The 27,251-nt window shown below is 64.0% G+C and overlaps 2 protein-coding genes across 5 annotated transcripts; both read right to left on the bottom strand.

The window, feature by feature from the left end:
- Positions 1-2,818: 2,818 nt before the first annotated feature.
- TRABD (TraB domain containing) lies at positions 2,819-14,877 on the bottom strand. 3 transcript variants are annotated; one of them, XM_058568095.1, is made up of 11 exons: positions 14,790-14,877; positions 14,409-14,493; positions 7,767-7,835; positions 7,305-7,383; positions 6,632-6,798; positions 6,154-6,294; positions 5,196-5,306; positions 4,967-5,106; positions 4,511-4,683; positions 4,321-4,432; positions 2,819-4,202 (listed from the first exon to the last, which is right to left on the bottom strand). In XM_058568095.1, exons 3-11 carry the CDS (start codon positions 7,797-7,799, stop codon positions 4,025-4,027), a joined length of 1,134 nt encoding a protein of 377 aa, XP_058424078.1. In that variant the 5' UTR covers positions 7,800-7,835; positions 14,409-14,493; positions 14,790-14,877; the 3' UTR covers positions 2,819-4,024. The 3 variants fall into 3 exon arrangements, with proteins under 3 accessions (XP_058424078.1, XP_058424076.1, XP_058424077.1); XM_058568093.1 differs by lacking the exons at positions 14,409-14,493; positions 14,790-14,877 and adding an exon at positions 13,222-13,293; XM_058568094.1 differs by lacking the exons at positions 14,409-14,493; positions 14,790-14,877 and adding an exon at positions 9,312-12,841.
- A 2,107-nt stretch (positions 14,878-16,984) lies between these two features.
- Positions 16,985-26,621, bottom strand: PANX2 (pannexin 2). 2 transcript variants are annotated; one of them, XM_058568097.1, is made up of 3 exons: positions 26,378-26,621; positions 18,234-19,679; positions 16,985-17,673 (listed from the first exon to the last, which is right to left on the bottom strand). In XM_058568097.1, the coding sequence occupies exons 1-3, from the start codon at positions 26,601-26,603 to the stop codon at positions 17,330-17,332; spliced, it is 2,016 nt and encodes a 671-aa protein (XP_058424080.1). In that variant the 5' UTR covers positions 26,604-26,621; the 3' UTR covers positions 16,985-17,329. The 2 variants fall into 2 exon arrangements, with proteins under 2 accessions (XP_058424080.1, XP_058424079.1); XM_058568096.1 differs by having other exon boundaries at positions 18,234-19,703.
- Positions 26,622-27,251: the final 630 nt, after the last annotated feature.

Below are 27,251 nucleotides of genomic sequence, written 5' to 3' on the forward strand. Positions count from 1 at the left end.
ATCCCTGAGATGGACAATGATACCACCTTCTGCATGGGGTGAAGGGGTCACACAGATGAGGGTGACAGTGTGGTGAGGTCCCCGTAGATGGTTGGCACCCTGGAGCCCCCTCCTGCAGCCTGACAGCTTACCTTCCCCCTGGACCTATCTGGGGTCTTCTCCACCTGGCCTGCTGGCAGAGGCCGCTGTTCCCAGCCTCCTTCCTATCTGCCTAGGAGACCCAGCCTGAGCCTGGTGTTACCCCCACCCCCTTCTCCAGGCCCTCGTCACCCATCTCCTGACCCCCTCACCCCACTGTCTTACCCACACTCTGGAATCTGGTGGGACTGGGTTATGGAGGGCCCGTGAGTGCCAGGCTCTGTGCCCTGCTGGCTGCCCTCCCTGAGCTTGCAGCCAGAGGGGACACCAAGTGGGTGCCAAGGGTTCCAGCAGGTCAGCACTGAGGGGCGGCAGCCCTCCCAGCCCTGGTGACCTTGCCTCTGACCTCACTGTTGGGCTGATTGGCCTCCTGGATGGGCAGGTGCTGCTGGCAGTGCAGGGTCCGAGGGGCCAGGCTGGGCAGGAGCTGGGCTCGGCCCCTCCTCTATCCCAGCCTGCTAGGATGATGAGCGGACAGCCGGGCTTGAACATTCAATGAGGCTTGGCTGCCTATGCGGCACACAGTGTTGCCCTCAAAGACGAGGCGCTGGGGCACCTGGCTACACCCCTGTGCCCCACAGGCAGCACGGCCCTCCTACCTCCCAGTCTCCAAAGCCCTATTTGCACTGCCAGCACCTCCCCAAGTCCAGTCTCCACTCTGAGTCACCATCCAGCCACTGTCCACATGCATGTCACAGAAAACCTGGGGCAGTCATGTCAGGGGCCTCCTCTGGCAGTGCCTGGACGGATCCACGCAGGCCTGCTCCTCTGTCCGAGAGAAGAAGGATGTCGATTTGCTCCTAAGTGCTTTTTATTTATTTGAAAAATGAAACCTTGTTGTTTTCCTGCTTGTGAATGTAAGATAAATTTGCACTGTATTAAATTCAAATTCTCGGAAATAGGGCGGAGATTCCCAGTAACTCCCAGGCCCTGGGGCTGCCCCCCTAGTTGGGTGTGTGTTATTTATTCCCTACTGTGTAGCTTCCTTTTTTCACTTCGCATGGTATCCTGGGCATCACTCTCTGTCCATTCCCTTAAAGGTGGACATTTAGGTCCCTCCCAGCCTTTCCTGACTATAACCGATGCTCCACAAACATCTCTGTGCCCGGGTGTGGTCTGAGGATGGACTCTAGAAGGCCAGTTGCCATGGCCGATGCCCCACCAGCAGTGCCTGGCCTGTCCCTTCCCCTGCCAACCTTGAACAGTAACATCTCTTGTTTTTGCCAAAGCGATAGACACAAAATATCTCCTTGACCCCCCACGCTACAGGCTGCTCACCTGGAAGGGGCGCTGGCTCCCTCTGGCTGGGTGGCGTACACAGAACTGGAGCCCTGTGGCTCTCCACCCAGATCTGAGAGCGGTTCCTCCCCTGGGGGGCACGGGCGAGGAGGGGTCAGGGCCTGGGAAGGGGCGGTGCTCTCCGGATGACCAGAACCAGAGCCCCAGCAGAGCCACCGCAACCATCCAGCAGACGATTTACAACCTTGGTCCTAGCAGACAGGCAGCCACCATCCCCTCACCTCCAGCCACACCTGCCTCAGGCCCTTTCTCTTTCGGAAGTGGCTGTCCCTTGGGCTTCATGCATTTGATGGCCTCCAGCCCTCTTGGCCAGAGGCTTGATTCCTGGTTCCTCCTGCTGCCCCTGGACACCACCTCTCCCCACACGGGTCCAACGTGGACCTCACCTGCTGCCCTTGGAGGGTCTGCCTTGGCTTCCCCACCTTGCTCCTCCCTGCCCAGCAGTGGTCTGGGAGTTGCCCCAAGTCCAGCTGGCCCCTCCTAACATGGGATTAGAGCAGGGCCTTGTCCTCGTCTGCCCCTCCCCCAGGCTGTTGCAGGCAGGGACCCAGGACCTGGGGAGGCCTGCTGGGTGTGGACCTGCGGGTGACAGATCAGAAGCTGCCCAGCCTGTGCCCAGCCTGCCCCTCCCTCTCCCACCTGTCCAGCCATACCTTGAGGTCCCAGCAGCACCATCTGTGGAGACAAGATCCCAGTAAGGGGCAGCCTCAGGAGCCCTCAGCCTACCTTAGGATAGTGAGACCCACCAGCTCACCAGCCACTCTTACCAGCCTTTGATGCTGTACCATGGAGCTGGCCCAGGACACAGGCAGAAAGCAACGAGACCCATCACAGAGTGGGTGGGAGGCAGACATCATGGAGGAAGAGCCCACCCTGCAACCCTGCCAGCCAAGCCCTCTGTGCTCCCAGCCTCCCTCTGAGCCCGCCCGTGGGAAGGTCCACTCCAGCCTCAGTGCTCGCTGTCCTCTTTCTGGGCAAATCTGAGCTGCTGGTCCCCACAGAGCCTTTTGTTCAGACCACTGGGCTCACCCCGCCTCCTCCCCTCCCACAGGCCAGTGCAGGCCAGGGTCAGGGGCAAGCAGGGCGGGGACCAGGGGGGTGAGGGCAGGGGGCTCCTCTGAGCACACTTCCCCTTGGCTGGTGCCCCCACTGGACCAGGGTCCACCCGTGGGATGGGTGGATGCCAGAGCGCCGGGCCCTGTATCCTGGGCTGAGAGGCTGGTGGTGGCGGTAAGCCCCCCAGGACCCAAGGAAGTACTGCCAGCATCCCGCCGCTCAGCCCAGGCCCGTCCCCCCTGCTGCCCTTTTGCACTGTGGTCCAGGCGAGCACCCCCTCCCTGTCACTTGAGTCCAGGTTCCACACATTTCACAAAACAGGAGCTTCCAAAATAAGATTTTATTTCAGTTTCTAAGGAACACGTACACGAGCGCATGAATGACAGGAAAGACACGGTCCAGCCAGCCCAGGGCTCCCCGGCCCACTCATGGCCGTGGTTTCACCTGATTTGGTCAGACATGGAGTCAACACAAACAATCAAATGTGGTCCTGGGCCCCAGGTAGGCTGCACAGACGCGACGTCGTAAACAGACAACCAGGAGCGACTGACTGTGCACACGAGTGACGATTTGGGCGGAAGTGCTGTGTGGGCCGGCCGCGCCACCCAGAGGTGGGCACCCACAAACTGGCGGGCCCTAGTGGACATGCCCTCCCCTCCACTGAGGGTCGGGGCGACCCCTGGGTCCCCCTGCCAGATGCAGAGGAAGCAGGTTCAACCCCCCACGGCCCGGGCAGGCGCACACCCGAGAGGGCGGCAGCCCTGGACCCCTCCACTGCCTGGAGGTGACCAAGGGGGCAGCTGGAAGGGCAGCGTCCCGAGGCTGGCCTGGCCCCTTGCTGCCAACGCTGACCCTCCCATGCGCTCACCCTCACAGGACGGAGACCCCAAGAAAAAGACGTCCTCTTTGTCCCAACCAGATTTAAGGCTAGTATTTCCTGACATTTGCTTCAGTTTGTTTTAAGTTAAAATTACCTGAGTAAAAATAAGTTCAGACATTTTTAAAAGCCAAAACCCCACAATCTCTGCAGCAGAGCCAGTGCTGGCGCACGTCTGGGGCTGCCAAGCTGCCCTCTTGGGAGGACGGCTCCCAGGAGCCACGCCAGAGCTGTGTGGGGCAATCCGTCCCTTCCCAGATGTGCCAGCCCAGGACCCACTGGCTCAGACCCCTCCGTGAGATGCTCCTGGGCCAGGCACTCCTGCTGCAGGCATGTGAGAAGGCACAGTGAGGCTGGGCCGGAGGCTGGTGGCGCAGCATGCGCCTCAGCCCCCCCACCAGCTTGTCCAATCGATGCCCGTGAGCCCCGTGAACAGCCCCTGAGGGGGAGCGGTGGCTGGGAAGCCTGAGCTCAGAGCAGTTAAATAATTCTTTATTTGGGCAGGATGGGGGAGGGCAGGGGAGGCTGGGCCTGGACCCCCACAGGGGGTGGCACCCAGAAGCTCCTCAGAGGGCTGGCCCCCGTGCTCCTCGGCTGCGACACGGGAGCAGCCGCGTGCGGCCCCCTCGGACGGGGTGGCTCCCTTTGTCCTTCCTACTTGTGCGGCCAGGCCGTGGAGGCCCTCTGCAGGCAGTACTGGGCGGCGGGCAGTGACAGGACCAGGCTGGTGGCGCGGCGCCCCATCCAGTACAGGCTGTAGCCCAGCAGGCCCAAGAAGGCAGCCTTCACGGCCAGCCGGGACACTCTGCCGGAGATGGACGGTGGGGGGACGCTGGGGGAGGGAGGGCGGGCTGGGCCTGGCTGGAGGGCGTGTGCTCCTCCAGCCCCGGCCCAGCCCCCAGCCCGGCTCTGTGCTTGGGGAGTGCAAGGGGTGGGCGGGCAGCACTCACGTCATGATCTCCTGAATGTTGAGGTCAGTGGTCCAGTTCTTCTCGATGCCGGGGACGTGGCCCATGCCCACGACGCCCACCACCACGGAGGGCACGCACTTCCTGGGCTCGGCTGTCAGGGGAGCGATGCGTCAGCACCCACCTGGCCACGACGGGTCCCCAGGGAGCCCCCGCCCGGGCCAGCCGTCACCGTCAGAGGAGCGCGGCAGCTCGAGGCGCCGGGCGGCCTGCCTCAGCATGTAGGTCAGGTAGACGTCGCGCTCCGAGACGATGGTGCGGTGCAGGTCAGGGAACTCGCCGATCATCTCCGCCATCATCTGCTCCAGCAGGTCCTTCTGCTTGCAGCGCTCCACGTCGTCCTTGCTGGGGGCAGAAGGGCACGCTGCCAGCCCCGAGGGATGGGGCGGCCAGCAGGAAGCCGGCGCTGTTGACCCAGAGCAGGGCCTTGGCGCCCTTTGTTGGGATCGCCGAGGAAGGAAGGGGCAGGAAGGCCCTGTTGGAGGAGGCTCAGCCCCAGAACAAGAGGATATGCCACACGGCAGGCAGGCCAGGCCAGGTGTGGGCCGGGCACTCTACAGGTTATCCCCTGGCTACTGGCTACTATTCCCAGAAGGGATTGCCTTCCAGGGGGCCAGGTAAGCCCTACCTGATAGGGTCCGACAGGAAACACAGGCCCCAGGCCAACTTGACCTTCTGCCAAAAGGAAAGTGCAGCGATGGCCCTCTTGAAGGTGACGGGGATGGGCCGGTCGCCCAGGTGGAACTTGCAGAAAGGCACCTTGCTGGCCTGGGCAGACGCCGGGTGTCAGTTGGGAGAGCCTTGGCACCATGGCGGCTCCTAAGCTCTGAGCACGCCCCCTGGGAGCCCAGGCCCACCTCCTTGAAGGCCTCCCGGAACTCGCCGCCAGGAGCCATGCCCAGCTGCTCAGTGATGTGGGCCGACACCTTCAGCAGCAACATCTGCATGAGTCCAGACATGACCCCGTTCTGCAGGGAGAGGGCGCCGCAGAGTCAGCGGCTATGCCAGCACAAAGCACAGGGTTTCCTGCCGCCACAAGGCGAGGCCTGCCCGTGCTCTGGGGCTGAGCAAGGGCCCTGAGCCAACATCCAGCAGGGCCTGGCAGTGGGCGCCCACGCCCACAGTGGACACTCTGAGGCCCCTCCTGGCCCTTCATCTGTCCCTCGGCCCTTTGAACAACCCTCCCAGGGCAGGCCCACCTCAGGGCCGCATAGTCGTGGACTGGGTGCCTGACCTCTGCCCTGTGGACACCCCTTTACCCCAACCCCACCAGCCCAGACCCCAACTCCTCTGCCCACAGCCCCCTCAGGACGCCTGTTGGTGTGGGTGGTCCCACGTGGGTGGTCTCCGGCCCTGTGGCCAGGGCCCACGTGCAGGAGATGCGGGGGGGTGGGGTGGGGATGGTACCGCTTTGGGCTGGCAAGTGGGCCAGATGGCACTCTGAGACCAGCCCCTGTCGCCAGTGACCTGCTCAGCAAACCCAGGGTCCTTGGGGCCCCAGACAAGCTCCTGCCTTGCAGTTGAAGCGTCATCCGTCTTTTCCTCCCTTGTCTGAAACCCAAAAACTGCCTCCCCTCCCCCACAGGCCAGGGTTAAGGCTCCTCAACCAGTCAGAGCCCTGGAGTGGGCTGGCCACCTCTTCGCTGACCGGAAGGCCAGGCCCACCTTGGGCCCTGTCACCAGAGGGGCCTCGGGCTCACAGGTGGGCAGAGCAGGGAGCATGGCCCCGGGTCCCCCAGGGGCTCAGCAGGGCGCAGCTGACCGGGCAGGTGGCCGAGTGGCCGCACAGCCCGCCCGCCCGCCCAACGGCCGCACCTGCCTCACGGCCTGCTGCAGCTTCTCCAGGCTGATCTCCTTGGCCTCCCGCAGCAGCGTGCTCTCGTCCATCTTCAGCATGGACACGCGGTACTGGCAGAGCTCCACGACCACCACGTCGGGCTGCACCTCCCGGATGGTCTGTAGCAGACACACGGCTCACCCCCGGTGCCCCGCCCCCAGCGGACCCTGACCCCGACCCTGTGGGCAGAGCCCGGGCCAGGACCGAGAGGTCAACTCCCTGGGCGACCCCAACGCCAGCTCATCTGCTGTGGCAACAACTCAGTTCTTTAAGCAACTAAAAAGAGGAAGTTGCAAAATAGGTATACTTGTCCTTAAAAAGAAAACCCACATGAGGCCGAGCATAGGGCCTGTGGAATCAGAAACCTCCTTGCGGAGGAGCGTTGGCGTCGTGGCAGATGCTCACGGGAAAGGGCTGTGGCCCTGCCGGGGGTCAGACCTGCGTGACGGGCCTCACCCTCACAACGTCCTTCTTGCTGTCATCACTGAAGTGGGCTGTGCCCACCACGTACACCCTGCTCCCATCCTCGGCCACCAGCTCTGTCACCGTGCGCGGCAGGTTTGGCCGTTCTCGCCGCCTCTTCAGCTTCATCTCCAGGAGCAGGTTGAAAGCGTCCACGTCGGCTGCAAGGACAGCGAGGTCCAGCTTGGGGCCTGGGTTCCAGGCCCTCAGGACTGCAAGGGCGCCAGGTGGGGCCGCGTGCACCCTGGAACCCAGACGGTGCCAGCAAGCAGCACCATCCACGGGGCGTCCCAGCCTGGACGAGCCGCCATGGTCCTTGCTCACCACAGCGTGGCCTGGGTATGGTGCCATCTGACCAGACCCCACCCTGAGCAAAGTGGCCTGGGCCTTGGCAAGCTCTGCACCCTCCATGAGGGGGAGCCCCAGGACAGGGAGGCCATGCAGGGCCAAGTAGCTACAGGGCAGCTCCAAAGCACCGGCCCTCCCGCCCCGAGGAGGGGGCCTCTGCTACAGCTCCCCTCACTCCACTTGTGCCCAAGAGCCTGTCCCAACACCCTGGGTGGGCCAGGGTTCACCACAAACTCAGGTCACCCCATCCAAGCCCCCACTAGCCAGGCAGCTGCCCACCCCTCCTGCCCAGCACCAAGTGACCCCAGGGAGCACGCACACAGGTTCTGGGGTTCTCCGGAAAGTACCCTGGGCACCACCTCTGAGGCCCCCGACATCACGATGGGTTCCGTGTCAGCCTGCAGAGGGAAGGGGGGCGTTTGAGTTGGGGTGCCCCCCTCTCTGGGGCCTGCCCAGGATTCCTGGGGCTGCTCTACAACCTCCTGGAAAACCCAGGCCCTGTGGGCCACACTCCCGAGGACTACAAGTCTCTCCGTGACAATCACCTTGTATGCAGCCCAGCCTGAGGGCGCCCTGCCCCACAGTCCCCCTCGACTGACCCAGGAACACCTCAGGAAACACACGAAGTTCTATGCAAAGAACAGCCAGAGTGACTCCAGGAGGCAACACCAAGGAGGGGGTGTCCTCTGGGACCCCACACTCTGCTAAGCAGCTGGCCCAGCCCTGAGCCCGAGGTTGTTCAGGAAGCAGGGCCCTGGCACCCCCAGCCCAGGCCTCTAACCTCCCGAGGTGGCTGCTCCTCCTCCCCCTCCATGGCTGGGTGGCAGCTCCCGGCACCGATGAGTGAAGCCTGGGGAAACACAGGAAACGTGTCCTCACCTGAAGCTCCAAGGCCATGCACAGGGCTCAGTGTGTCTCGGGGCTCAGACAGGGGCTCTGTCCAACCTAAATGATCCGTGGGTGGGACCGAGGCCTCCCTGCCCTGACACCACTGGCCACCAGGGTCCCCGGGGCTAAGCACAGAGCTGGAGACGCCCGGCTCAGCCCTGCCAGTGAACCTGGGGTCCTTCACAGAGCAAGGCTCGCCACCCCCACCTCCTGTTTACCCAACAGAGAGGAAGAGGTGGGAGCTCAGGCACCCAGGCCACGGGGGCGGCCGGGCACACTTGGACATTTCCTTTTTGACTTTGCGACAAAGCACATTTTATAAAACTCCCTAAATAGAGAAAACAAAGTGGAAGAAGTGAATCTGTGTATCAACTTAGCACTAACCCCCACAGAGGAAGCACTGCGGGCTCCTTTGGGACACAGCGCCATGGCTGTGGCCCCCTCAGGAGTCACAGTGCGGTGACAACACAATGTCGTCAGCAACGTCCACAGATGTCGGCGGGGCCGTGGGAAGGAGCAGAGGGGGCACCGGGGAAAGCCCAGGTGTCAGCGTCATTCAGAGACACCTTCACGCCTGGATGGGACCCGCGCATCCCCCAACATGCCGCTGAATAATTCAAACGAGAGTCTGCCAGAGCCTCCGGGTCCACCTACGAGTTACGTTCCAGGAGCCAGGGTCCTGCTGCCAAAGGACAGGGCGGCCGGCACACGCAGCCGGCAGGCAAGGCTGGGCCGCATCTGCCAGGGCCCCGATCCACAAAGCTGTTCGTAACGATGAGCCCACTGGAGGAATGTGACAAGTGACTGGAATTGTAATATTAAGGAACTGTTTTAATCTATTTCTAGTTGTGGCACAGTATCGTGGTTTTGTTTTAAAGAGTCTGTATCTGTCAGACGTGAACTTATGGAGGAAATGAAATGACCTCTGGGATGTGCTTCAGAAGCAGCCACCGGGGGACATGCAGGGTGGACCGGAGGGGGCCCGCCGGGGGACACGCGGGGTGGACCCACAGGGCTGCGTGATGCGCCAGGGCTCACTTCAGTTTCACTATCGCTACACATTTTTCATAACTTTCATAATAAAAAAGAAAAACAAATACAAGAATAAGAATGGTACTAGGTCAGTCCCTCCTGGCTCTGCGCCCTGCGGTCACACAGCTGCAGTGAGGACAGGCCCCGGCTCTGTTTCTGGCGCCTCTGAGCTCGTTTCCTCATCTGCAGCTGGAGGAACCATCTTGGGCAGGCGGCTCAGAGCAGGGGCAGGGCTCCCTCCCCGTGTCACTGAATGCCTGATCTGGCGTCCTGGGTGGCAGTCGGACACAGTGGGGAAGGGGGAAGGGAGCCGGGCCCTGGGCACTGCACTCCTCCCACTGGGTGTGCTGGCATCCAGTCTGAGCATGGGCCAGGCCTCTGCCCGACCCCGTGGGCGGCTGCTCACCTGGGCCTCACCACCAGGGCCTCCAACCTTGGATGCAAGGCACCAACGGAAATGCAAACAGGGAGCTGTGCCTGAAGCTGGGGGGCCAAGCTGTCAGGGCTCGGGGCTTGTCCACCTCTGAGGTTCCTGAGTCAGCCCAGAAGATGAAGTTGGAGATAATCGAGATAATCATCCTTAGTCTAGCTTTACACAGGGAAGCAAACAATTCTTTCTTCTGAGCAGCACAAGGCTGCCAGAGTCTAGTAAAACTTAAGAAAACATCCTGTGCCGTCTTGGGGAGGCCTGTGCCAGCCAAAGGGAAGCCACCACGTTGCCTTAGCCTTCCCTCCCATGGGTGTGGCGACCGCAGGTCTGGGCAGGCCTCTGTCCTAGCCTTCCCTGCCAGATTCTGCCTGGCCAGACCCGCCCTCCGAAGCCCAGGAGGCAGCCTGTGCTCGTGGGAGACAGGCAGGCCCCACTGCGTGACTTTCTGGGTCCTGACTCCTGCGAGTGGGGAGCATACAAGACTGCCTGGCTTGAAGCCAAGCCCTGAGCCCCTCGATGGCTGGGCCACCCGACTGCAGTGCCAGGACCTGGTCCCCTGAGCTCCCTGGCCTGCTTCCTGCAGCTGCTCCCCAGAGGCGGGCACCTGGCCTGGATGGGGTCAGGCAAGAAGGCCACTGAGCCCCTTCAGTACCAAGAGTCATGATTCTGAGACATGCCTCTCTCTCTGATGTTATCACATCTACACATTTTCCGCAACTCTGGTTTCCATCAACCTCAGCCAGGGCACTTGTGAGACCCTGGTAGGACGTAACTTCAGTGGGCTATTAATCCCTCTTCCAGCAGCCTGCTCAACATTATGCATTTTCAAATATTTATGGCTGGGAACCAAGCCTCTCCCAGCTGCCTGGACGGGAGCAAAGGGCCCAACCCCAGAGACCACTGGGCCCAGCCTCCATCTCCTGCACCCACAGGCGGCTGCCCATGGAGCACCCACATCCTCCTTGGTTTCCTGCCACACAATCTCTGGACCAATGAGTCCCGGCAGCTCATCACACCTCTGCACCCTGCAGCGACCAGCAGACCCCTGGCTGACACCCCAAAGGGGGATAAATGTGTCCCCTCCTAATCCAGACTCCAGGGCCCAGCCCTTGCCAGCCAGCACAGCTCCAGGGAGCCGGCACAAAGCAGGACACTTCTGCCAGATCCAGCTACTCCTCACTCCCCTCCAACAGCTGTTGCTGAGCAGGACTGTCCACGGAGCACAGCCTGGGGAAGATGCTGGGCACAAGAGCGGGAAGACGCCTCCGGAGCAAGGCCGCCTAATGCCAGGCCATCTGGCACACAGGCCAGCTGGTTTGCCAGCTGCCAGCAACCATGCTGTGGGGCATGGCCATGGGGCTGGTCAGATCTCAGACGGGACACTTAGCACTGTGCGGCCTTGGGCAGGATGCTTCAACCTATAAGGACTCTTAGCTCCTGCCTCCAAGGCTGAGGCGGTTAGAGTGGCCACCCAGCCACCCCACCTGTTCCCACATAGTAGGCCCTCGCCCGGCTGCACAACACGCGCCACACTCAGCTGCCACTTCAGCCCACAACCTCTAGATCTCTCCGGGCTTCCCTCAACCGCGGCATGGTCTCCTGTCCCCAGGATGGAGGGCAGGGGCAAAACCCAAGGGGCACGCGAGAACCAGCGGCCTGGCTTCAGGAGACACTGAAATACAAGTTCCCCAAGGCTGTCTCCTTGTCTGTGGCAAGGGACACCACCGCTATCTGGCTTCAGAAATTATAACCCTCCACACAGATGACAGGAGTAGAATCACCCACATGCTTCCAGGAAAACAAACTCCAAATGTGTGGGAGTTCCTGACAGCTCCGACAGGGCCCATCTTGTCGAGAACACCAGAGAAGGCGCCTGGTTCAAAGTGCAGGAAAAGCCCCTCTTGTATCAGGGATGCCTCGGCTGGTGCAGCTCTCTGAGTTGTTCTGTGTTGGATGAGGTCATTAGCATCTGAAAATGTTATGCTGGGTATCCATTTCAGGACAGAACCTGAGCACATCAGACAGTTCACAGGGTGAGTGGCAGGCCACAGGTTCGTGTCTGCCCAGCACAGGCAGCTGTCCCCTCTCCTGAGTTCCACTGCTATGGACTGAATTGTGTGTGTCCCCCCAAATTCATATATTGAGGCCCTAACCCCCACAGTATTTGGAGGTGGGGCCTTCGGGAGGTGATTAGGTTCAGATGAGGCCACGAGGGTGGTGCCTCATGTTGGGATTAGTGCCCTCATGAGAAGAGACACCAGAGAGCACTCTCCCTCCACCATGTGAGGACACAGTGAGAAGGAGACCATCGGCACGCCGGGAAGAGCCCTAACCAGCAACCAAATCAGCTGGCACCTTGATCTTGTACTTCCAGCCTCCAGAACTGGGAGAAAAGTATGTTGTCTAAGCCGTCCAGCCTGTGATACTTTGTCATGGCTGAAGAGCAGCCTGAGATACCCATCCACTCCCACTCACCCCTGTGAAAACTGAGAAGCCAGAAACTGCCTCCCAGACCCCAGCCTGGCGTCCTAGTGCTGCCCAAGAACTGACCAGCACCAAAGAGGGTTCCCAGAAAACCCTTATCTCCCAACCAACCCACTACGCCTGGTCAGAAAGCCAAGGGTCCCAAAATGGACAAACCAGCAGGCTGCAGAAAGAAATGACTGGCTGGGAGGCAGCAGGGTGTGGCCCAAACCCCTAGCCTCCCCCACGTCCCCACTTCTGAAGCCTGGGCACCCTTGGCCACTGGAGATCCCCTAGGTCTAGCAGGACTTGCTTTATGGAGCTGTGGCAAAGTTTGGGATCAGGTAGAGGACACTTGCCAACTTGCATCTGAGCTGGAGCCCGGCTCCTTGTCCATCACACCTGGTTGACCCTCCTGGAACCTGGACGCTGCCCAGTGCTGGTTCCCCACACTGACCACCATTGCAGGGTGCTATGTATGGGCCTGCCCAGCCACTCTGCAGGGCCCTCTCCTGGCGGTTTTGCCTGGTAGCCTCAGGCACCACAGTATCATGGCCGTTCTGCAAGGCTGACCAGTGGCCTCATGGTCAGGGCTCCCTCCCAGTCACACCACAAGGAGGGCAGCAGCAGCAAAAGGGACAGACCCAGAGAAAGCTAAGCCTGCAAAGAAGCGCAGTGCACGCCGCCTGCACATCTGCCTCCCCAGGGGACGCGGAAAGCCAGGAGGATTCCACCTGGAACCATCCTTCTCCTAACGTGGCTGTCAGGACCCCACAAGCAGCAGAGGACTTCCGAGCGCAGTTCCCGGTGGTTGTGATGAGGCTGACGCCAAGGCAGCCATGACTCCTTTTCCTGGGACAGTTTCTACAGAAACGCGTGTGCGAACTTTGCAGCAGTAAGTTACGTCTCAGCACAGCCGCTCCGCGGAGACAAGGAAGGACTGACAGGCCTTCGGAGCCTGGCCGGGCACGGCGGGGGACCTCGGGCGGCTCTGTCCATATGGCAACCCTCCTCCGCCAGCCCGAGGGGCCCGGAGTCTCCACCGACCCTGTCACCGCCGCCTGGGGAGGTGGGGACCCGCGACGCACCCCGGTCCCCGGGCCCGGGCCGCCTTCCCCGCCCACCGCTGCCCCCAACCCCGACCTGACCCCTCGACCCCTGACCCCGGTCCCGGCCCCTGCCTGCTCCACCCGAGCCCTCCAGGCCTCGCGACCTTCGCCCTCCACCCCAGCCCGGCGAGCCCTCCTCGGAGGCCGGGGCTGACCCTTCCGGCCGAGGCCCCACGCTGGGACCCGGCTGGGCCCGGCCCGACGCCCGGTGGCCCTCGACCGCGCCCGCGACCGGACCCGACCCGACCCCGACCCGCCCGCCGAGACCCACGCGCGCGTCACCCCCTGCCCCAGGCCCGCGCCGCGCGGCATACCGAGGCGGGGGCGCTCCTCAGCCGGCCTCCACGCGGCTCGTCGCCCCACCGGACAGGGCGGGCCGGGGTCGCGGGGCGGGCGGCGCGCGGCACGCCGGGAAGCGCAGTTCCGCGCACCGCCCGCCCGCCCCGGCCGCGCGCCCGCGCGGACTACACTTCCTAGGGGGCTGCGCGCGAGCGCTCGCGGACTACACTTCCCAGGGTCCCGCGCGCGGGAAGCACCACCCCGCCCGCCCCGCCCCCGGCGCCTCCTGTCCCAGGACGCAGGCTGCAGCGACGTGACCCCGAGTTCGAGTCTTCGTGCGCCGCCCCAGCAGGGCAACCTTACGAAGCTCTCTTAAATTTCCTCACTGCAGTTCCCAGTCTATAAAATGGGGATGACTTTCGTACGGCGTCCACGGGGTGGTTTTGCATCCAATGATACAGAACCGTCAATCCCGCACGAGAGGGACAGCCCGTAGTGGGATGCGCGGACGTGGGCTCGACCCGGCCCTTCCGGGCGGCGCGCGGCTGGCCGGGGCAGGGGGCGCCGAGACTCCCGCATGGCGGCCGGGGTCCCGGTGAGGGCTGGCCCGGCCGAGAGCCGGGACCCCAACCCCCGGAAGGGCCGGGGCTCAGGACGGGCGGACCCTAGCGGGCTTGGGCCCTCGTCCCGCTGGCAGCAGAGGGGCCCAGTCCCCGAGGGTCCCGCGGCCACCCCCCGAGGCTGGACCCTCGTCTCCATTTGGCCGAGCGGGCGGCGCCCAGCGGCCTCGGGGCGTGACAGGGGGCCGCCCAGTGCCCCCGGCCGCCTGCCCCTCCCCCGGCCAAGCGCCCCCGCACCCCGGCCCCCGCCCTGCAGGCGTCCGGCATGGTGTTGACAGCCTGGCTGAGGGGCTGTGCGCACTGGGCGCTTGGGGGCTGTGGCCTGGTGGCCGGTGGACGACGCGGGCTCCCCTGGGCTCTGGGCCGCCGTGCGCCCACTGCTCGCTGCCCGCCAGCTGCTGCCCGGCGCCCTCGCCCACGACTTCATCTTTGGCCACACCTCCTGGCGACCGTGGCTGGGTCAGACGCCGGGGAGGTGGTGGGTGTGGTGATGGCTTGCCTGCTGGCCGCGCGCGTGGACCCGCAGCCCATCCCCTCGACCCTGACCCTGGCCAGGTCCACCACCCCCCGCCCCCCGCCCCCCCGCGGCCGCACGCCCTGACCTGTGCTTGCCCTGGAGCCAGGACTCCAGTCTGCAGAAAGCTCTGGGTCCCCTGCTCCGCTGGTCGGCGAGGGGAGTGGGGCTCCCTTTAGAAAAAAAGAAAGGAGAGAGACATGGGACAAGCCACTCTCTGGGGCCACCAGCTGGAGTGGGGGCCTCAGTAATGACTGCCCCAGACTGGCTGTTCTCCCCTCAGCCTGGAGCTATAAGGACCACCTGCCAGGCCTGGGAGTGAGATATAGTCCAGTCGAGCCCAGTGTCTGGTCTGGGCCTGCGGGGCCAGTCCTCCAGCAGCCAGAGGTGGGCGCTGGGCTTCCCCTCAGTTTCCAGGAAGAGCCCTGGACCCGCCTCAGGTCTCTGAGGAGCCGCCCCTGGCACTGACTTGTAGGGGTCACAGGTTCCCACATTCTGAGTCTGGGGGCAGCCCTCCTGCAGTCCGGCTGATGTGGGAGATAATCCCGGGTCCGCTCTCAGTGCCAGGCCTGGCTCCTAGCCAGCAGGCTGGGCTGTCTGCCCGCAGACACGGGAGGCTGCACAAGGAGGCTCCACCCTCGTACAGCTTCCTGGTCCCGGAGGGGCCTGGCTGGCCTCAGGGTGGCATCTGTCCTCCTTGGTGGAGGATGCGCACTTCTAGTCCACGCCCTCTCTGTCCATTGCTCATTGTTCACTTCCTTTGTGCCTTCACAGATCATTTCTGCCCTCCGGACCACCTTGGCCACCTTCACACAAGAGGGCAGCAGGTGTTTACAAGGTGGTGCGCCATGGTCCACCCCGGGGCACTTTCCCTGGGGTTTGGAGCAAGTCTGGTTGAGATGCCCACACCGGGCTGGTGTGGCAGGAAGAGGCCTGGGTTCTAGTCCTGGGTGTGTGGGGTGGGGTGCAAGGCTCTCCCTGACCTCTTTTCCTCTGAGAAGGCCTGCAGTGCCCACCCACCCTGCCCCGGGGCTAGAGGGAAGGAGCGAGGAGATGGAGGGTGGGAGGGTGTCTCAAAGGCACACTGGAGCCCATGGGGCGAGGTGGCAGCCCCCCCACACTTGCAGGAAGATGTTTGCTTCTACAGGGCAGTGACTTGGGCCCTTCTCTTCCCCAGCAAACCAGGGCAAGGGGTCAGTTCCCACACCAAGGGCCTGGACATGTTGGCGCCCCTGCTGGACTCTGGGAGAATCTCCACTCTCAGTGAAGCCACTGGGGTGGGGGCACTGCTACTATCCCCATATGCAGGGTGAGCTGGAGACCGTGGCAGGGCAGGAATACCTATGCAGGGCCTAGCTGAGTGCTGCAGCTCAGGGCTGCTCCGCGGTGGGGGCCTGCGAGGGGCTTCCTGGAGGCTAGGCCAGTCAGGGCTCCTTGCTGTGCACCAGGTGGGCCCACTCTGATCTTGGCTGACCCCCCCTGCATCCCGCCAGCTCTAGCCCTCATGGGTTTCTGGCTCCTCTGCCTCTGTTCAGATCCTCAGGGTCACCTGCTGTGGCCTGAAGGGTGTGTGGCTCCATGCTGCATCCATGGGACCAGCCTCATCCCCACCCAAGCCCTGGGCCTGGTGATGAAGGTCCCCTGCCCTGGACTCTTGTGACATTATGAGTATCTTCAGACCACATCAAGGGTGCCTCTTCCAGGAATCCTTCTTGGGTCCTGCTGGTTCTCTCTATTCCCCAAAGTGTACCTGATGGCCTCCTGCCCCCAAGCATGATGGAGTGGACAGCTTCCTGGGGGCTCATGCCTTCATCTTCACCGAGCCTGTGAGCCCTGGGGGGCAGGGCTCACCTGAATCACCCCAGGGCCCAGAGTGCACGCATGTTAGCCGGAGACCACGAGACATCAACCATGAGTGACAACCTCGTGCTCCTGCCTCACTGTGGGCTCAGCAGGGCTCCCGGGGCAACCTGGAGGGCAGCGGGCGCCTCCCATGGTCCTGCCGTTCACCTGTATCTCTGTGACGATGGCGGGTCAGGGACGGGCGTGCAGGTTGGGTGAAGGTGCCTGGACGCGGGAGGCCTCTGCAGGATGGACCACTCGGAACTCAGGCGGTATCAGAATAGTATTTATTGATATGCTCGGTACTACCTTGTTAATACTGTCACATTGTCGCCGTGGCTGAGGTAATAGGGACAGACCCGCCGAGTGCCAGCCTGGGCTCCCTGGGAAGTGGCGTGGGCCCTCAGCCGGGGCTGGTGACCCGGGTGTGGACACGGTTATTGCGTTGGACTCCTCCGCTCGTTTGCACACCAGCGCCCATGCCTAGTCTCACACACTCACGCTCACCCCCGTGCCTGTTCACACATACATACTTGCACACTCACGCACATGCTTGCACGCTCACCCGATCACGCACATCAACCTGCATGATGGCACCCTTGCCCGCTTGGCCACATGCTCGCACGCTCACGCACACACCATCCTTTAAGTGCATCCTAAGTCTCCTGATAACAGACACGCTGACTAGTTACAGTCATCATAGTGAAATAAAGTACAAGTGTGTCAGGTACAAGGAGAAAGTGCATGTTGATCTCTGACTGGAGCGCAGTCCCTGCAGCGGCCGAGCCCCGAGCGTGGCCCCTTGGGGGTGGACAGGCCTGGCCCCTCACGGGCCAGTGTCCCAGGCCCAACACAACATCAACTAAAAAAATAAACTCTTCATCTTGCAGCCAAGTGCCTGGATGCAGGAGTGGGAGGCAATTCTGGGTCTTTCTGGCCGGGGGCTCCACTGGGGTCACAGCCACCCCCTGGCCCAGCCAGCACCTCGACGATGCCATCGGGGGGGGCTGGGTGGGAGAGATGCTGAGCCCCAAGGCATGCGGACAGGAGGCTGGGGGGTGCGGGCAGTGCTGGGGGAAGCAGAGGCCGCATCCACTCGGGGCTGGGGGCAGCAGTGCCCCTCGGTCATGCAGAGGGGCCTGTGACAGCCCGGGCAGCCCTGTCCCCTCAGAACTCCACAGTACTCACTACTGTCCTGGGCTCGTCAAAGGTGGCAATGAGGATCTGCTGGGGTGGGGGGATGGCGATGAGGCTGCCCACATCCGGGGGCGCCCGTGGACCCCCATCCTCCTCCTCTCGGCCTTCGTACAGGGTGCTGATGTGCAGCAGCGGGTGGGTGGCATTGCGGCTCAGGATGGCCAGAGGGTCAGCCTTGCCCAGGCTGGCTGGCGACAGAGGGGCGGTGGCGGGAGCTGCAGGAGGCGAGCAGACGCGAAACGGGCCCCCAGGGGGAAGCGAGGCCCGAGCTGGCTCTGCCGGGTACAGGATTTCCTTGTCAGGGAGTGGAGCATCTGCAATTAGCCGAAAACACAGGTGCGTCACACCCCCTCGGGCCACTCTTCTCTCCACCGTTGCTGCCCCCCTCCCGGTGCCGACGGGGCAGGCTGGCCACGGAGGGCCCGGCTGGGGCTTGTGGCTCTGAAGTGCCCGGGACGGGTAGATGCTCCCTTGGCCGCTTCAGCCTGGCAAGGACCAGCCACCACCCTCTGCACACAGCGGCCTGCCTGGGCCAAATCTCTTGCTGTACTAGGAGCAGCAGCACCTGTTTCCACAACCTTCTCAAGGGCCTGAGCAATCTGACTGTACATCCCCTCCAGCCCTCGGGCCAGGCCTTGTCCTCCTGTGTGTCTCACAGGGCCCCCAGAGTCCTGCCGCCCCAGCCCTCTGCCCTCAGCTGGTTCACTCCTTGACCTCCTCACGCTCCCAGGTGCTTGGTCTGGGGGGCGGTGGGCGGGGTCCTCCCTTCCCTGGGGCCCTGGACGCCCACTCCCCGCCCAAGGCCCGGTGGCTCTCGGGGCGGGGGGGGGGGGGGGGGGGGGGGTGTCGCCCTCCTCCTCCCGGCCCTGCCTACCTTTGGTGGGTGCTGTGGCCAGGCCCAGCCCGCACTCCTCTGCCTGGGACAGGAAGCCCCCTTCCTGGCTCCGGGAGGCGGGCAGGGAGGCGGGCACAGCCTCAGGCTTCGCTTTCTTGGCGCCCAGAATGTAGGGGTGCACGTCCAGGGAGAAGTGGCGGGCGTGCTTCTTGTCCGGGACGGCGCCTGGGCCGGGGGTGGGGCCGCCCTTGTAGTGCGCGGCGCGCGCGCCCGCGTCCAGCAGCGGCGCGATCAGCGTGTCCGTGGCTGTCTTGCGGCGCACGGGCTTGGGCTTCTCGGCCTTGCTGTTCTCCACGCGCATGATGGCCAGCTGCTCCTTGAAGGGCTGGGGCAGCGGGTTGCTGGTGGGGATCCACTTCATCTTCTTGCGGGGCCGCTTGACCACGGGCGGCTCGGCGGAGCCCTCGGGCTCGGCGGGGTTGGCGCTGGGGTCCACGGTCTGGACGCCCGCGTCGCGCACGGTGGGCGTGGCGTCGTGGTTGGACTGGGCCAGCGCGGCCAGCAGCTGCCGCACCACGTTGTCGTACATGAGGTCGCTTTCGTTGGTGATGAAGTCCAGCCGGTTGAGCGACTTGATGTGGTCGCGGTTCTCGTTGCAGAACATGGCCAGGATGTTGATATCACAGAACTGCGAGCGGCGCCACTGCCGGCGCGTCTTGATGCCCACCTTGTGCAGCTTGTCGAAGATGAAGTTGCTCTTGCGGAAGATGAAGAGGTGGATGAGGTTGACGAGGATGATGAGGTTCATGGCGCAGAGCAGCACGATGTCCACGCCTGCCACGATGCGCTGCAGCTGCACGGACGGCAGCTTGCAGCTGACGCGCACGGCCGGGCCCCCGCCGCCCGCAGGCCCGTCCGGGGACGCGCCCAGCGCGCAGGTGAACTCGTTCTGCTTCTGGGTGGCGTAGTAGGTGCACAGGTAGGAGATGGGCGCCACGCTGAGCAGCAGGATGAGCAGGTGCCGCGCCAGGTACAGCTTGGCCAGGAAGTTGCTGCGGCCGCGGCGCTCCAGGTACTTCTCGAACAGGTTCTGCTCCGGGCTCTTCTCCTTCTCGGCGTTCTCGATGATCTCGCGCCTCTCGCGCTCCGTGATGCCGGGCCCCTTGGACTGGATCTGCTTTTCGATCTTGGGCGCGCGGCCCTCCGCTGCCCGGTGGTAGCAGTTGTCGATCTCCTGCAGCAGGAAGTTGAGCTCCGAGGTGAGGCGGGTGGACGCCAGGAACTCCCAGCCCAGCGCAGGCACGTACATGATGGCCGCGAAGGCCAGCAGCGAGTAGGGCAGCAGCTTGTGCTCAAACAGCGACGGCCACAGGCTGGCGTCCACCCCGGGCAGCGCGTCCCGCAGCTCCGTCCAGCAGTAGCCGCGGGCGTACAGAGCCTGGTCGCGGGTGAAGTTGTGCGGTGTGTAGCAGTAAATGGGCTCCTCTGCGGGCAGAGAGGGGATGCGGGCTGGGGGCGGGCGGTGGCTGGTCAGACCCCCCAACCCCCCTCCTGCACAACTGCCTGTGCAGGGACTGCTGTGCCTCAAACAGAAACGCCCCAGTCCCGGGCGGCTTCCCCTCCCCTATGTCCTTACTACGCGGCTGTGGGGGTCTCACCCTGGGTACCCCACACACATACAGCAGTCGCCTGCAGCACCTGGCGGGGTTACAGCCCTCCCTGCCCCAGCGCCTGGAGGCCGACCTGCACTTCGAACCTCAGGCCCCTCTCCAAATACCAGTCTCCTTGTGCACATGGGGAAATCGAGTCCCAGAGAGGAGCAGGACAGGCCATGCCACTCGGCCGGGGACCCTCCTCCAATGGCATAGCTGGACCAGCCCTTGGCCTTGCACTGCCCAGGGCGCCGTCTTTAGGGAGGGCAGGTGCTGGACAGGTCCTATCTGGTCAGAGGCAGTTAGGGTGCAACAGTGAACGAGAAACAAATGGGGGTCTGCCTGCCCATGAGGGGTGAGGGGTGTCTCCTCCAGACCCATGGTCCTGGGGAGGGCAGGCCTGGGAACCCGACACACTGGGTGGGCAGGGGCAGTGACCCCTGGAATCTGGCAGGAAGCGTTCACCAGCGGCACTGCTGCATCTGCCGATAAGACAGAGCAGGGATCTCCTCCCACAGCAGGACAACTAGTCCTCGCTGAACTTCGTACGTTCCCCTCAGAAGACGATGGGCACAAACCAACAGGAAGAGGAGGTGTGTGGCTCAGGTCCACGCTGGGGTCCACCTGGCAGGGGTGTCTGTGTAAACACTTCCCCAAAGGGTGGACTTGGCACGCCCGGCGCTGTCCTGTGCCCAGAGCTGGCTCCTGATGGTCCCAGCCTCCCGAAGGTCCAGCCACTCTGCTAAAAGGCAAGGCTCGAGTCCCCCTCCCCGCACAGGCCGGGGGTCAGCGGGACCTCCTGCAGGCTGGGAGAGGCCCTGGGCCCCCAGCCCAGAGGGCACCATCCCATTGACAGGAGGTCATCGCCCCCAGCACCTTGACCACAGCCACTGCGTGACACATGCACCAGGCCCGTCACAGCCTCGACTCTCTCTCTCACCCTCAACCCTCTCTCTCACCCTCAAACAACGGCCCCCAGGGCGGGTCTGCTCAGACTCGCACTGCTGCAGCTTAAGCCCCTCACCCCACTGAGCTGAGACCAGGAAGCAGCACGAACTAACAGGTCTGTCTGCTTGTCTGTCCGAGCCCCCCCCCCCCCCCCCCCCCGGCATGTCCTGATGCCTGCTCTGTGCTAAGCCCCACGCATATGGACGGAGAAACACATTCGATGCTTGGAGAGGCAGACGGTCACTGCTGGTGACCCCATGCAGGGGTCGAGGGGGCTGGGGATGGCAGCCGGCTACACATCTGGGCAGAGACCTCACAAAAGCCTCCAGCCCCAGCATTCGGAGGTCACCCAGCCCCTCACTGAGCACACAGCCCAGGCCATTGCCACCAGGCTGACAACCCCACGCCGTCATGAGGGTTGAGGGGTGCTCAGGGTGGGCCTCAGGGATGGCCGAAATGGGGCCCACAGAGCATTCTGGGTGGTACCGTCCCATGGCCATCTGGAGGGACTGAGGGCTTGGGAGCAGGAGTGGACGGGCTGGGTGAGCTCTGATTAGACATGGTGGGTGGTGGGGTCAGGGGCTCCATGAGGAGGCTGCTGCCACATGACCCTGAGAGATGGGGGCCTGGCCAGGGACAGGGGCAGAGGCCTGGGGAGGGTCAGGAAAAGTACCTGCAGCCCGAAGTCCCCGACGAGGACACGGATTTGGGGCCTAGTGGCGAGCTGGGCTGGAGAAGGCAGAAGAACTAACTCTCTTGAGAAGGTGGCGTTTTATTCACTTATTGTTTGTCCTCACAGCCAACCCAGGAGCCAAGGGAAGGCCGACGCTCTTCTCTCTGGGGGAAAAGAGCAGGGTGGGCAGAGGCCTGGGGACTCCGGACCCTGGCTCAGGCTCCAGAGGGGCTGCAGGGGAAGTAGAAGAAGGCTCTGCAGCGGCTGTGAGCAATGCAGGCATAGGGGAGCTGGCCCCACGGGCCCCTCGTGTCTCCTCACATCTGCCACCACCTCCTTGTCTGCTGGGCAGCAGCAGTGGGGTGAGGAAGGGCGAGCCTGGCTCTGCCAGCCTGATCTCAGGACAGGCCCGTCCCTCAGGCCCTGTGGGCTCATCCACCAGGGTCTCCCTCCTTCTTCAACCTGCCTACACCTGCAGAAGCTGACAGTGCCTCTGACGGCCACAGCAGAGGGAGTGTGCCTGTCACGCAGGTACTGAAGGACACAAGTGTGTGCAGGTGGCTCCCCACACGGAGGTGTTACTGATGTGGCTTCTGGCTCGAGCTGCAGGGGCCTTAGTGCTGGGCCTGACTCTGGGTGGGAGAGTGGGGGCGGCCGCTGTACCAAAGGGGAACTGGGGCACCAGGTGCTCACACACAGCCATGCCACAGGTCCCTGCCCGGGCCAGCGAAGGTGTCTGAGGGGGGACCCGCAGACATAGCCAGCTCCCCGAGGGCTCCTTTCCCAAGAGGATGGCACTGTGTGGACCTTGGACTCCTGGTATCCCCCAAGAGAGGACTCGGTGGCCTAGAGGTCCTCCGAGCCCTGGGTGCTCCTGGAAGCCCCACCGCTGAGCACACAGACCACAACAGCGCCACAGGAAAGGCGATCCACAGCAAGAGCAGGTGCCGGCGAGGCAGCTTCAGGGAAGAGCCCGTCTGCCCGCGGGGTGAGGCACCATTCCCAGCGCTGCTCCCGGCCCCCGGGCCATGCCCGGCCCTCAACAGCATCCCCTCCCAGCCCCGAGTAGGGGTCCTCAGCCTGCCCCTGCTATCCAGCCTGTGCACACCCAAGTGCCCTGCCAGATGGGAAGTAGACTCACTCCCTGCCACCCGCACCGTGCTGCCAGCACCTGCCCCTCAGGCCCCCTCCTGCCCTGTTCCACTCAGGGAGTGGGGACCCCTCCCAGTCCCCCCCACTCTGCCGAGGCTGCTCCTCCAGCTGGTGGGCCCTACGCCAGCCACCCCCAGACTTGTCTCAAGGCCCCACCTCCTCCTCTCAGGCCCCCTCACCCCAGACCCTTGCCAGACCCTGCACCCTCCAGACCTCCTCATGGGATGCGCTGCTGCCCCCAAAACCTGCGACTAGGTCACCTGACCTGACTCTGCAGGTGGGGTCAGGTTAGGGGGGATTATCCCAGTTGTCTGGGGGGCCCAATGTGATCAGAGGGGTCCTCATAAGAGGGAGACAGGACGGTCAGAGGCAGAGACTGAAGGTGGAAGCAGAGGTGGGAGAGAAGAGGAGGCCGCTCTGCTGGCCTTAAAGATGGAGGAAGGGGCATGAGCCCAGGAACGTGGCACCTCTGGAAGCTGGAAAGGCAAAGAAGAGGTTCTCCCTAGAGCCTCCAGGAGGAACACTGCCCTGACAGCACCTTGAATCTTAGCCCCAGGAGCCTCATTTTGGGCTTCTGAACCGCAGAACTGTAAGGTAATAAATTCCAGTGATTTTTAAGCCACTAAGAGTGTGGTCATTTGTTAGAGTAACCGCGGAAGCTAACACGGGGTGGCTGGCCACTTGCTGGCTGTCTGCCTCCTCTGCTCAGACCCTTCCCCACCCCCTGCACCCCCCCAGTGGTGTGAGTGAATTTCCATGGGAGCTGGGGTCCCTGAGGGGGTGGGACCCTGACACAGGAGGGAGGAGGGACCCTCAGAGGCCACAGAGGAGGGTGAGGGAGAGGCCCAGAGCTGCTCTTCCTGAGCCTGCTGGGTGGGGGTCTCACTGCTCACAAGCCCGCCCTGGAGGCCCCAGGACTTGGCCCCTCAGCTGTGGCAGCACTGGCTCCCAAGATGGCTGTCAGCCATGCAGGTTCTAGGCCTACCCAGGCCTGGTGAGGGGGCTGTGCCTGGCCCTCCTGGTCCTGCGGCAGCTCATGGTCATTGTCCTCATGGGGCAAAGTGCTTGCCGCCTTTCCTTCTTGAAGAGGAAGGTTGAGGGCTGCGCTGAGGCAGCAAGCCTGGGGACGCCGGCCCCGCTGGGAGAGGCGCATCCGGAACCAATTATTGGTACGTTTTAGGAAAAAGCAGCTGTTGGTCCCCCTACCCGGGGCCTGAATAACGTCTTAGAAGCCTGTTAACCCTTCAGCTCTGCCCTCTCCTCTGTCTCAGCTGCACTCACCTGACCCCTCTGACCTCCTCTGAGGGGTCCGCACAGTGGGCGTCTACTCATAGCGACCCCGGCCAGGAGCCGCGGGTCTTCCTGCTCCCTGCCGCCCGCCAGCCTGGGGATGCACACCGTCCTGGCATTCAGGGAGGTCCCCAGGTGGAGGCTGCCCCAAGCTGGGAGGCCAACGCCGCCTGCCCGGGCTCCTCACAGCCCTGACGGTGCCTGCGTGTTTGCCCTTGTGTCCCCGACGAGCAAACGGGGGCACAGACAGCATGGATCTCCCCTGGTCCACAGCACGCAGTGAGGGCCCGCACACTGGGCGTCCACCCTGGGCAGGGTCAGTGGGTGAGCACCAGAGCCCCTCGTTCCCAGCCAGGCACCCAACCCCATTTTTCTGTGACCTGGGACAAGATTTCCTAGGGGCAAACCTGGGCCCTGCAGGCCAGGCACGTTCCACAGGGCGGGTTTCAGGCCCTGGACACTGGACAGCAGGCACCAGCACCCACCTGCCACCGCTCAGAAGGCTGCCTTGTCCAGGCTGGGGAGGCACTGCCTACATCAGCAGCGGGCCCAGGTGGGCGCACAGGTGTCCGTGTGCAAACGCAGGTGGACGTGAAGGGGCAGGCCCGCACAGGGAGGCCAAGGGCACTGCCAGGACCAGGGATGAAGGACACAGCTGGGGAAGCCCAGGCCTGGCTGGACGCAGAGGGGTGCTGAGGCCCCACATGGGGTGAGCCGGACTCACAGCAGAACATCAGAGTGGGAGCCCCATCCCAGGAGGTCACCTGAGGCTGACTGGGTCTTGAGCCTGCCTCACTTTTGCAGTGGGTAGAATTGTGTCCCCAGAAGATGTTCAAGTCCCAACCATCGATCCCCGTGAATATGACCTTGTTTAGAAATAGGATCTTTCCAGGTCTTATCAAGCTAAGATGAGGTCACACGAGTAGGCTGGCCCCCAATTCAATAAGACGAGGGAAATTTGGATACAGACACCCAGGGAGAAGGTGCTCGTGTGAAAACAGAGGCAGAAACTGGCTGCTGCAGCCACAAGGGAGCTGAGGAAGGCCACGGACAGCCGGGAACCACGAGACACCCCGAGAGGCAGGGAGGGACCCTCGCCGGGAGCCTCTGGGAGCCCGGCCTTGAGGGCTGCACCTTGACCTCGGACTTCTGGCCTCTGGACTGTGAGAGAATAAAGCTCTTTTGTTTTGAGCCACTCAGTTTGTGCTAATTTGTTACAGCCGCCCCAGAAAACGAATACACCTGTGCCACCCGGATACTCGAGGCCCACCGTGCGGGTCGCTGCACACGCACGGGTTGTGCCCGAAGCTGAGTGTGCTGCACCTCCCGGCCGGTGCTCGTATCCTAACCCCGGGCGTGTCTGAGCGTCTGGCCACCGGCATGCCCCCCTGCCCTGGGGTGGGATTACGTCTGGACAACGTCCATGCTCAGGTCTGGCATCCCCAGTGCACAGGAACCCAGACCTCCTATGCCACGGACTGGCACCTCTGCCCTCAACCACGGCCAATGGACTTCCCAGAGGCCTCCTGGACACCTGGGCCCTGAGACCCCTTGCCAGCTAGGCTCCTGGTGGGGGCTGCTTTTTCCTATCTCCACCTGCCCCACCCCACTGCTCAGGCGGGCTGGCGCACCAGGAGCCCACTCCTGCCTCTCCCGGCCAAGGGCCACGCAGGCTGGCCCACATTTCCTGTCCATCTTCCTGCCTCCTGCAGGGCACTTTTCCTCAGGTGGCCTCCAGGTGCCCCCACGACGCATCGGACCTAATCGGGCCCTCCTTTGTTGACTTAATGTCTCAACATCTCCTAATGTCCACTCTGCCGGTCCCTCTGTCACTGCCCTTGTCCACCTCCCCCTTCCACCTGCACGAGCCTGGGCCCCAGGGCCTTCAGCTTAGGCCAGGCGCCTCCACCACCCACAACGCCTGACGCTGCCTCCAGCCCAGCATGGCCTCCCCGTCTTCGCCGCAGAGCTCCCCTCGCTCCCAGGGCCCCACCAGGCCTCGCCCTGAAGCTGACCAGAACCTGCCCGCTCCTCAGGGACCCGGCCCCACAGACCAGCCCCGGGGCCTCTGCTGTTGTTCTCATCACCTGGAACGACCTTTTCTGGTCCCCACCTGGCCACTCCTCCTTCCCTCGGACCCTGCCCACGCCCCCTCCTGGTCTCCCCTTCACACGCCAGACCACGGACCAGCAGGTGCAGGACGGGTCCACCCGGGCGCTCACGGGAGCGAGTGGAAGGCAGAAACAATAAATCGGAAGAGATGAGTCTCGGAGGCAGCCCCAGCGACCGGCGACACGTGCAAGGATGGGGGAGTGTGAGGGTCTGCTGGGAAACCCCTGGGGCGCCGCCAACACCGCCAGGCCCCAGTGGGATGGAGCGGCGAGGTGGCCTGAGAGGGGACGCGGGAAGCGCCCGGCGCCGACACCTGCGGACGCGCCCCTTCTGCCTGCGCCCCGCGCCCGCCTCACCTGCGAAGTTCTTGGTGAAGACCAGGGTGACCAGCAGGATGGGCACGAGCACGGTGCCGATGGTGACCACGCGGTCGAACGGCAGCTCCAGCTTCAGCTGCAGCAGCAGCGCGGCGAGAGCGCCCGCCTTGTCGTCCTGTGCGCCGGGCAGGATCAGCTCGCGCAGCTTCTCGCCGGCCAGCAGCGCCGTCGCCATGTCCGCGGACTGTTCCAGGAGGTGGTGCATGGAGGGCGCGGGCGCGGCCCGGGGGGGCGCGGGCGCGGCCCGGGGGAGCGCGGCGCGCGCCGGCTGGGGCTGGGAGGGCGCAGCCGAGGGGTGCAGGGGACACCGGGGCGGCGGGCGGGGGACACTGGGGACGCGGGAGGGGGCCGCGGGGCGAGGGGTGCAGGGGACAGCGGCGGCGGGGGCGCCAGAGAGGGTAGCAGGAGACGCTGGGACCAAATGGGGGGCGCCCGGAGGGATGGGGGGCGCGGGGCCGCCGCCCCCGCGGGCAGAGGTCGGGCCGCGGGGCCCCGGGGCGTGCGGGGGGCGCAAGGCCGCCGCCCCCGCCTCGGCTGCAGCCCCGGCCGGGCCCTGGCGAGTCCCGGAGGCGGGGGCGGCGGCTGTCCCCGGCTGGGCCCGCGGCCCCGCTCCCGCGCGGGGAGGGGGCTGTTTACCTGCGGCGGCTCCCGGCGTGGCTCCGCCCCCACCGCCCCACCCCGCCACGCGGATGCGGCGCCAGCGATGACTTTGCAAAAAATGTTTAAATTAAATAAAACGAATTGACAATGACTGGTCCCTTCTCTTCCTCAGGATGGCGAGGGTGCGAGAGGCTGAGTGGGGGGCCGCGGTCGCCCTGGGGGCGGGGCGGGGGGCGCACGCGGTGGAGAGGGG

The sequence above is a fragment of the Diceros bicornis genome, chromosome 25, assembly GCF_020826845.1.
Source record: "Diceros bicornis minor isolate mBicDic1 chromosome 25, mDicBic1.mat.cur, whole genome shotgun sequence".
NCBI lineage: Eukaryota > Metazoa > Chordata > Mammalia > Perissodactyla > Rhinocerotidae > Diceros > Diceros bicornis.

Bases quoted from the DNA above. Each gene is read 5' to 3' on its own strand.
- TRABD (XM_058568095.1), bottom strand. From the start codon at position 7,799: ATGGAGGGGGAGGAGGAGCAGCCACCTCGGGAG. The intron at 6,295-6,631 runs GTGAGGCCCGTC...TGTCTGCTACAG, and splicing joins GCAAGAAGGACGTTGTGAGG to ACCATCCGGGAGGTGCAGCC. The intron at 5,107-5,195 runs GTGGGCCTGGGC...GCGTCTGCCCAG, and splicing joins TCCGGGAGGCCTTCAAGGAG to GCCAGCAAGGTGCCTTTCTG.
- PANX2 (XM_058568096.1), bottom strand. From the start codon at position 26,603: ATGCACCACCTCCTGGAACAGTCCGCGGACATGGCGACGGCGCTGCTG. The intron at 19,704-26,377 runs GTGAGGCGGGCG...GCCCGCCCCCAG, and splicing joins CTTCACCAAGAACTTCGCAG to CCCGCATCCCCTCTCTGCCC. The intron at 17,674-18,233 runs GTAGGCAGGGCC...GGCTAATTGCAG, and splicing joins GGCCACAGCACCCACCAAAG to ATGCTCCACTCCCTGACAAG.